Here is an 8,911-nt window from a genome sequence, read left to right as displayed (position 1 = left end):
TCACACTAACTGGAATGTGCATGTTTCTTGTGATGCTGACTAGAGGCCAGTAGGAAAGGAGGCAGTGGGTGGGACATGGGCATGGCCCAAAGCCTGTCCCTGCAGCTGTCCTTGTTGTGAGGTGAGGTGGCTGAAACCTTTCTGCAATAGAGGCCTGAGATGTGGGGGTGGAGAAGGAGTGTCTGTCCTTAGTAGGGGTCTCCAGACACCCAGATGCACTGGTGGGACAGGCTGGAGGGGAGGAAACGGCAGCGGGGGACTGTTCAGCGAGTTCATGCTGCTTGCCAGTGGCCAGCCTGGGGCAGCTTTTGTTCAAAGCACTCCAGAGTGTGCTCAGGACTCGCTGTTGTGGCCCAGTCAGGTCCGTGTGTCCTCGGAGAAGACTCTGCTCACTCTTGGCATGCTCTGGCACCGGGTTGGGTTACAGTGTGGGTGGTTTTGGTGCCTGGCCTTTGACCAGCGCAGCTTCTAGGACTGTCAGCACGTGAGGCAGCTGAGCTTGGAGTTTGCCCTTCTCAGGTAGTGTCGCAGTGAGTCCGGCTGCATGGATGCCATCTAGTTATGGTAAACTGTGGCCGACTAGGTCCTTGGACCGCTAGTCATGTGTATTCTCAAGTGCTTGGGAGAATCTCTTTTCCCAGATCTCTATTTGTATTTTTGGTTGTTCATAAGGCTCTCATGTCAGTTAATAATAACCACCTTGGTTTTTTAAAATAACTTTTTATTTAAAACAGTTCGACTCACAAGAAGTTGTAAAAAAGTGCATAGAGCGTTCTGTGTCCTTTAGTGGCCCAAGCACCTGTTGGCCTGTGGGAGCATGGGGTGCTGTGCCCTGCAGTGCCAGGCGCTCTCCCCTCACTCACTTGCTCATTCCTTATTCTGTTGCGGGAACCCAGTGCCACGTCCTGTTAGTCCTTCTAATTTTCAAATGGGAACGAGCCCTCTCCGAGTCCAAGTGAATAAACACACAGTGGATACTGCTGATGCGCAAACCCCTTCACCTGGGAGCTGCCTTGAGTGTTGTGAGTGGCTCACAGCCAGGTAGAGCCACCTCACCCGGAAATGCCAAGAAGAATCTTCACTCCCGTGGCCGCTTGCTCTGGGTGGGGCAGCCCTGTGGTGCTGCTCGTGCTGCAGAGCTCCCGAGACCAGGTTGGGGCTGGGTTCTTCTCGAGCTCTGCTTGGGTACCTGGCGTGTTTTTAAGCTGGTTTCTTCCCCTTGTGGCAGGTCATAGGTAGAGGCCTGTGTGTAACTTCTCAGACAGCAGCAGGACTTGGGGGGGCCCTGGTGGCTTTCTCCAGCATCCCTGGGCTCTGGGACCCGAAGCCCTTGAAGTGTGACCTCTAGCTGGCAATTCCTGGTAGCCACCAACAGCTTGTTCAGACACCCAAGTTGAGACGGTTCCTAGCCTGGCCGGGAGGTTTTCACACAGAAGACTTTGTAAACTTGCCTCATCGCTGAGGCAGTGGTGGAGCATCCTGCTCTTGCCCACACAGGACCAGGCCAGGGCCCAGGGGACACATGTGACCTGACCAGACTCAGCAGTGTTGTCTCTGCAGGCCTGGCCAGAGGTTCACTGGTGGGGCTGCTGGAGGGGAGGGGCCCAGCCCTGGGACCTCGACTTGGAGGGTGGCCCAGGACCCCAGACTGTGCATTTATTTTAGGACGATGTCCACAGGGCGGGACTCAAAGCTGCCAGATGCATTCTTTGCCCAGCACGAAGCCTTTCTCTTTTCTTTTGCACGTAGGTCCGCCAGGCGGTGACCTCGGTGGTGGGGGGCTGGCTGCTGGAGCTGCGGGACCGCTACTCCTTCTTTCACAAGCTCATCCCCTTGTTGCTGAGCAGCTTTGAGGACGAGATGCCTGGCATCAGGTGAGTGGCCGAGGTTCTGCCTGGGTCCACGGCCCTTTGTGCTCAGAGGCCTGGAGTCTGTGACTGGTTACACCCTGCGGGCTCTGGGCAGCAGCGGTTTATCGGGGACTTGTTTCCCTAAATTGTCATTTGTAACAGTGGTTATTTCTCTTCACTCAGAATCTGTCACAGATTCCTGGCCTTGTCCCTCCGTCTGTGTGTTACAAGATTGTGGCCACACAAAAGATCTCTGTGATTTTTAAAATATTATTTTGTATCTTTTTAATACTTTGCTCGGGCCCGTGGAGAGGAATCAAGTAGTCACCTTTTAGTGCTGTTAGGAAAGTGACGAACAGAATTTCTGGTCTCCTCGGGAACAGGAGAAGCACCCCACACATGCACCCAGTAGAGTATGCTGACGCGACCCCACACCCTGGCTCAGTGAGGAGCGGTTCGCTGGGTCCCCCACATCTGCAGGGGCTCCCACAGCTCTTCCCACAGTGAGCCGGCTGCACTGCAGGTTGCGTCTGTCTGCTGCAGGGAGCTGGCCGCCAGCCTCTGGGAGAAGGTCGGCCTGCAATGGCAGCGGGAGAACGAGGACGACCTGAAGGACAAGCTGGACTTCGCCTCGCCGCCCCCAGCCCATTACCCTCTGCGTGGTAAGTGCCGCCTGAAGGGGAAGGAAGGGCTGGGAGGTGGCCCCTGTGCAAGCGGGAAAGGTGTTCCTGGGCCCTGAGGGAAGCTTCAGTGCCTGCAGTTCTGTCTGTCCAGGCAGCTGCTCATCAGTCAGGCAGCGGGTGTCCCTTGTGCCCCTGCTGGGCTGGCAGTCTGCCTGCCTGCAGGAGCCAGTGCTGCTCCATGCCCTGGGCAGGCAGCACGCCTGTGTCCTCAGCGTCCTCCTGGTGGTCTCCTCCCTCTTCGGGACTTTATTTTGAAGAGGCGAATGGGCTTCCGGAAGCATCCAGATACACCCCTGGAAGGCCTGCCTTGTCCCCTTCAGAGTGCCTGCAAGGATGTGCTAAGCTGGAGTCCTAGGCGGCTCCGCCATGGTGGTGGAAGTTTCGAAAACAGGCACGATGAGGGTGCTTGTGATTTTACCAAAAAAGAGCTAAGCACGTAGGTCACAAATGAGACAGAACCTTTTATTTCCATATAATTTCCACACTTGGATCAGGGTCTCCCGGAGCGCAGCCTCCCTGTCCAGTTTGCTTCCTGGCCGGGCCGGGCAACACTCACCCTCGTTAGTGAGTCTGCAGGAGGCTCTTCACTTGTGCTATCAAGTGCTTTTATCACGTCCGTCTGTCTGCAGGGTGTTTTCTTAAAACTGAATAATAGATACACGCTGACAAGGACAAGAAGTAGATAAAAATGCAACCGGATCATATACCCGTGAGAGACTTAACTGTTTCAAAACCTCCGACATCACCTCTCTAGGGGCAGGTCTTTGTGCCAGTGGGGACTGTCGTGAGCTGTGACGTGTGGCACTAACGCAGCCTCCCGAGTCCTGTGTCTGGTGTGATGTTGAGTTTGTGGCCACAGAGCTCCTGCTCCCCTCAGCCTGTGAAGCAGGCGCTTCTTTCCCATCTCTGCTCTCGCAGCCTCCACGCTGTGAAGTTGGGTGAGGGAAAGCACACAGACTTTAGAGAAGGTATAAAAATGAGTTGCTAGCAAGATTTACTCTGATTGAGTAAAGTCAGTTTGAGAACACACCATCTTTTTAAAAACGTGGAACTTAGACGTAAAGATTGCATATGAATTTGTTTTTAAACGTGCCCTCTGTACCTGCGATGGAGGCAGAATTCCCCGGAATTTCCACGTCCTGTCTGTGCTGTCTTCTGTCAGCCGCCTGGGGTTAACTAGAAACCAGGCTGTGTCGTGTGTGTTTTTGGCAGATTCCACCTGGGTTTTGATCATTGATTAGGTGATAATTCTCTTTAGACGTGAGGTCTAGTGTGTCTGCCTAACAAGTTCTATGCAGGACCTGAGCTGCATGTCAGATGGTTCTTACACACTCACTGTCGTTCACCCCACACACAGCAGAAAGTTCATCAAGTATCGATGGAGCAGAAAGGGTTGTCCTTGCGATGTAGGAAAATTCTTGCCCTCACCAGCAGGCATTGGGTCACCTAACTGATCCTGCTGTAGAGGGAGGAGGGGGCGGGAGACGGGGACTGTTTTGGAAGATACAATCCTTGGGGTGTGCTAAATGAGCAGGCAGAGCGAGGCTGTGGCTGACACACGCTCCCTGCCTGCCCTGCTGTGCAGGGGCTGTGTCTGTCGGGGATGGGGGGGGAAATGGGGGGCTGGGCTGGCGGTGGGGAAGACGAGTGCTTCGGGTGCTGCCTGACTTAGAAATAGATGTTTCTGGCATAATATAAAAAACTAGTTAGTATTCGTTCCGAGGCTTGGAGAATGTTATACACAGAATTGTTGTTTCAATCAGAGCAGGATAAATGTAGAATTGAATCACAACCAGAGTCAGTGGCATAATCACCAGATTTTATTAGATTTTTGGCATTTTCCTCTAAAATTACTTTTCTTCAGTTTATAGTTTGAATTTTAAATAGAATTTTTCAGTTTTTTTTACAATGTTTCAAATGTCAGATAGTGTCAGTCTCTTCCCTAAAACCTCACCCCACCCACACCCTCCCCACGCCCCTTACCTGGGGTCTGTGACGTCCCTTTCCCCAGGTGGCCGCACCCCACGCCCCCCAGACTTGACGAGCACTACCTCTGCCGTGCAGACGTGGGGCACATCCATCCCCCAGAACTTCCCTCCAGCACTGGCCCCCGCCGCTCTGCCTTCCGTCCCTCTAGTTCCCTTCCAGGGACATCGCGTGAAGGAAATTGTACTGAATGTAGCCTTTACATCAGCAAGATACACTGGAGGTTCGTTTTGCGGTGGTGGTGGCAGCCACGGCACCTTCGTCTCTAGTGTGAGTAGTGTTCCGTCTCTCAGAGGGACTGTAGTTGATCTAGTCACCAGCCAGAGGACATTCGGATGGTTTCTAGTTTGGGGTGATTACCAATAAAGCTGACATAAGTATTTATATATAGGTTTTTGTGTGTATTTATGTTTTTATTCTCTTGGACGAGTACTTGGGAGTGGGATTGCTGGGTCACATGGTAGCTCTTTAACTCGCTGCACTGCGCTGTTCCTCAGACACCCTGCGTCCCTTTGCATTCCCAACAGCGCAGAGAGATTTCCAGTTGCCATGCGTTCTGGCCAGCAACTAGCATGGTGGGGGACGGTGGTTTTTAGCCTTTCTGATTGGTGCGTAGTAGATTTAATTTGCAATTCCCTGATGACAGCTGGTACTGAAATCTTTTCATATATTCATTTCATGTGCCTGTCCCTTTGTCTTTGGTTGTGTTGGTTCAGAGCTTTTGCCTGTTGGGTTCTTTGTTTTCATGTCATGGAGCTCCGAGAGTTCTTCATGTGCTCTGGAGGCAGGCCTGGGTCCAGTCTGTGCTTTGCAGTCTGGTGGACAGGTAAGCCAGGCACAGAGCGGCTCCCTGAGAGGTGAGGGAGTGAGCGGGTGATGTGCCTCTTGCCTGCAAGAACAGACAGTGTGATCGTGTGGTTGGATCGCAGAGAGTGTGAATGAACAGAATTGGATGACGTTTATAGATCACTGCTAATACACACTGTGCGCAGGTGTAGTGACCTATGAAATAAAGAATGCAGGTAGGCTAGACCTGCATCAGAAGTTTAACCAGAGCCCAACTTTCCTCTTTTTCCTAAGAAAATAAGGTGTGCATTGCATAGAAACATAATTGACAGACATAGTTTCTCATTAGCTTTACAGACATGACATGAGTTTCCTGTTACAATACTGAAAAAAATCTCCACTTTAAAAACCAAGCTCCATGTTAGGAAGATTGAAAGGGCTTCATTTGTCGACTTCAAGTCAGTTATTTACCTGAACAAAGCGCCCTTCTCTCGCAGAAGCACAAGTTCACGCTTGACATGCATCTGACTGTTGAGCTGCAAACTGCCAGCAACAGATTGCCTGGTGACAGTGGGTTCCGGAGTCCTTTCCACTTTGAAATTATCTCTCTCCTAAGATTGTTTTCCTTGGCAACGCCTGAGTGCAAAGGAAGCGCCTCTTCGTAATGGTGAATGGCTTGCCAGATCTTTTAACACAGGAGAATAGAGTTGGCTTTTTAAAAATCTATTTTAGAAATAAGTAGAGTTCCCTGGAATACATATCATTGTAATGCAGATTAACTTCCACATAAAGCCTTCTGTGTTTCCACGTTCTGCCTGAGCGCTCATACCTGTTCCACTTTGCTTGTGGTTTCTCTCACATGTTTAGAAAGATGTGACACTTGAGTGGAAGTTGTCAGAAATGTTCAATTGTGTGGAGAATAAAAGGAGAAACAGGCTAGAAAACCTAGTTTGTGTTGTTTGGAATCAGCAAGATCCCACTGCATGGAGATGACCCACTCCAAGTTAGCTTCCCATGTTGAGGAAGAAGGACTCTTCGTAGCTGGGAAGACAAGAAGAGCCTCCATCATTTAGAGGGTGCAGGGAATACCTCATTTAACACTGAAATGAATGTCGTTGTCCTCATATAAATGAGGAGCTGAGGACTGAGAGGCTCAGTGGCTGGCCCACAGTCGTTGGGTTGGTGTCCGCACCTGGGTTGACCCCACCCTGCTGGCCTCACCCTCTCCATCGGGTCTCTGTTTTCTCCAGTCACTTCCCTGGACACCTCAGAACCTGCCGCAGGACACCAGTGTCACTGCTGCCTGTTCTTGGTTTGTAAACATGGCAGAGGGGCAACCTGCCATCAGACTTGGATAAACAAATTAAGAAATCAATGAACTGTTGTTCTGCCTGCAATTAAATTACACTTAGTCTAATTGTGCAAAAAATAAGGTGATTTAATGTTCCATCTGCTTCTGACCCAACTTTCTACTGACTGCTCCTTGATCTGAGAGGCAGGGAGAGTTGTGTTTAACACACAAGCAGGGCAGGAGAGCCCTGACCTCCGCTTCCAGAGCAGGTCTCCTGCAGAGCTCCCGGGGCTGCCTCCCCCAGCAGTACTTGGTGGCAGATTTGGGGTGCTCAGCACCAACTTAGTGCCTGAGCAGATGTGTAATGAAGCCGCTTATCAGAAGTGACTTTGGGGTTGGAAGGAAGCTGTGTGGTGGCGATAGCATGAGGTGTAGACACAGGTGGGCCACAGCACTTGGAGTACCTAGTGGGTCCCCAGGTACCCACACTACGGTGGGAAGCAGAAATGTGCATTCAGAACACCATGCGTGCCAGTGTCTCCTGTCAGTGCGAGCGTAAGGAGGGCAGGTCCTTGTCTGCCTCTGACGGCAGAGGAAGAGGGGCTGCAAAGGATTGCGGCTGCCAAAGGCCACGGATGCTTCTTGGACCACAAGCCCTCAGAGCCTGTCCCATCACCCTAATTGGACGTTCTGTGTGGTGAATGCCCAAGCACTTTGCCTGTGTGACAGATGGCCCTGTAATTCGGTAGTAAGATCTATCATCGCCCTGCAGCACACACCACGAGAGCGTTTATCAGAACATGGTCACTTCTCTGTGGTTGCATTGATCTGCACTGTGTGCTAGGTTTGGTTTAATTATTAATTCTCAAGTATCCTAGTCTTTCTTGCTGGGAAAGTTACCAGTGGTGGGAGAATAAATAGTAGCTTCTTAACGTCTGATCCAGAGCAGAGGGCAGAGCCCGTGTGCTCGCACAGGCAGTCAGGACGTTGGTGGGAGAAGCCTCCTTATTGCTGCGAGTGTCCTCAGTCCCCCACAGATACCCTCCTGCCACCGGGCAGGGCCGTGGGGTGAAAGCCAGCAGCAACCAAGGAAAAGGAAAGCCCTCACCTTGTCTTGGGCTGGGGGTGAGCTTTGATCCTCAGACCCCAAGGTCGTAGACCCCTCCTACCCAGCCTGTGTCTAGAAACTGTGAACCTCGACTCCTTCACTGGCTTTTAATCTGTCCTCACCACCTTCCCAAATCCCACCCTTTTCAAATGGGGTCTGCCCCCTCCTTTAGGCGGCATTGGGTTTGTCATAGTACGTCCTCACCTCTGCCAGTGGCTTTTAGCAAAGTTAAACAAATAAGTTGGCTTTATAGATATTTGCATCTTCTCCAGTAAGTCTTGTCACTGGGGCTGACAGGCGGGTCCTCCCAGGGCTGAGCCCCTGGGCTCTTGTGTCTCTGCTCCACTTAAGTTGTCTATTCATGCTTTTTTCTTGCAAAAGTGCTGCAATTATGTTTTCAAAGAAAAGATGAATAGAGAGTTGCTAAGTTCTCTGGACACCAGACCTGGCAGTTCTGGACTCTGGACTTAATAATGGCCTCCGGCCTGAGGGCACTTCTCAGTGTTTGCTGCTGCCAGGGCTGCATGATGGATCTGTGGAAGCAACCACCTCACGCTCTGGTTCATAAATCAAAACATAAATAATCCAACCTGGAAAGGAATTTGGATTTGGAGAAACCAGAACCTTTGTGCATTGCTTTCGGAAGGACAAGATGGTGCAGCCAATTTGGAATAGTTGGCAACTTCTTAAAATGTTAAACACACACTTGCCGTGTGATCCAGCCATCCTACCCCAGATTCACACTCAACAGAAATGAAACTGCATCCACTGAGATTCACGTGTGAATGTTTACGGCAGTGCTATTCATAAGAGCCCCAAAGAGGAAACAACTCACCCCGTCTGATGACTGAGTGAACAAAGTAAGGTACGTCCAGACGGTGGAATGTCATCCAGCAACCCAGAGGAATGAAGCACTCACGTGCAGCGGCATGGGTGGATCTCAAAAACAAGCTAAGTGAAAGAAGCCCATTTATGTGGGATTTCTGGAAAACACAAAGCTATAGGCTCGAGAAAACAGATCAGTGGTTCCCTAAGGCTGGGCGTGGGAGCCAGGACTGACTGTCCGTGGCACTAGAGGACGTGTCAGGGTGACAGCAGGGACCTGAACTGGGCTGTGGCGGTGACTGCACAGCTGTGCGAATTCCTCACCACTCACACACTTGGGATGTGCAAGTTCCGTGACATGTAAATGACACCTCAGTCAAGC

At 51.2% G+C, this 8,911-nt stretch overlaps 1 protein-coding gene across 1 annotated transcript in view; it reads left to right on the top strand.

The window, feature by feature from the left end:
- DNAAF5 (dynein, axonemal, assembly factor 5) overlaps nt 1–8,911 on the top strand; it is a 51,388-nt gene that overhangs the window by 6,425 nt on the left and 36,052 nt on the right. The window contains exons 3-4 of the mRNA XM_012639083.1: nt 1,750–1,874; nt 2,394–2,512. Of these exons, the coding sequence (XP_012494537.1) occupies nt 1,750–1,874; nt 2,394–2,512 (244 nt within the window). The remainder of the gene's footprint in view (nt 1–1,749; nt 1,875–2,393; nt 2,513–8,911) is intronic.

This window comes from Propithecus coquereli, unplaced genomic scaffold (assembly GCF_000956105.1).
Source record: "Propithecus coquereli isolate 6110/MARCELLA unplaced genomic scaffold, Pcoq_1.0 Scaffold137, whole genome shotgun sequence".
Classification (NCBI taxonomy): domain Eukaryota; kingdom Metazoa; phylum Chordata; class Mammalia; order Primates; family Indriidae; genus Propithecus; species Propithecus coquereli.
This window is presented reverse-complemented; position numbering and strand designations above follow the sequence as displayed.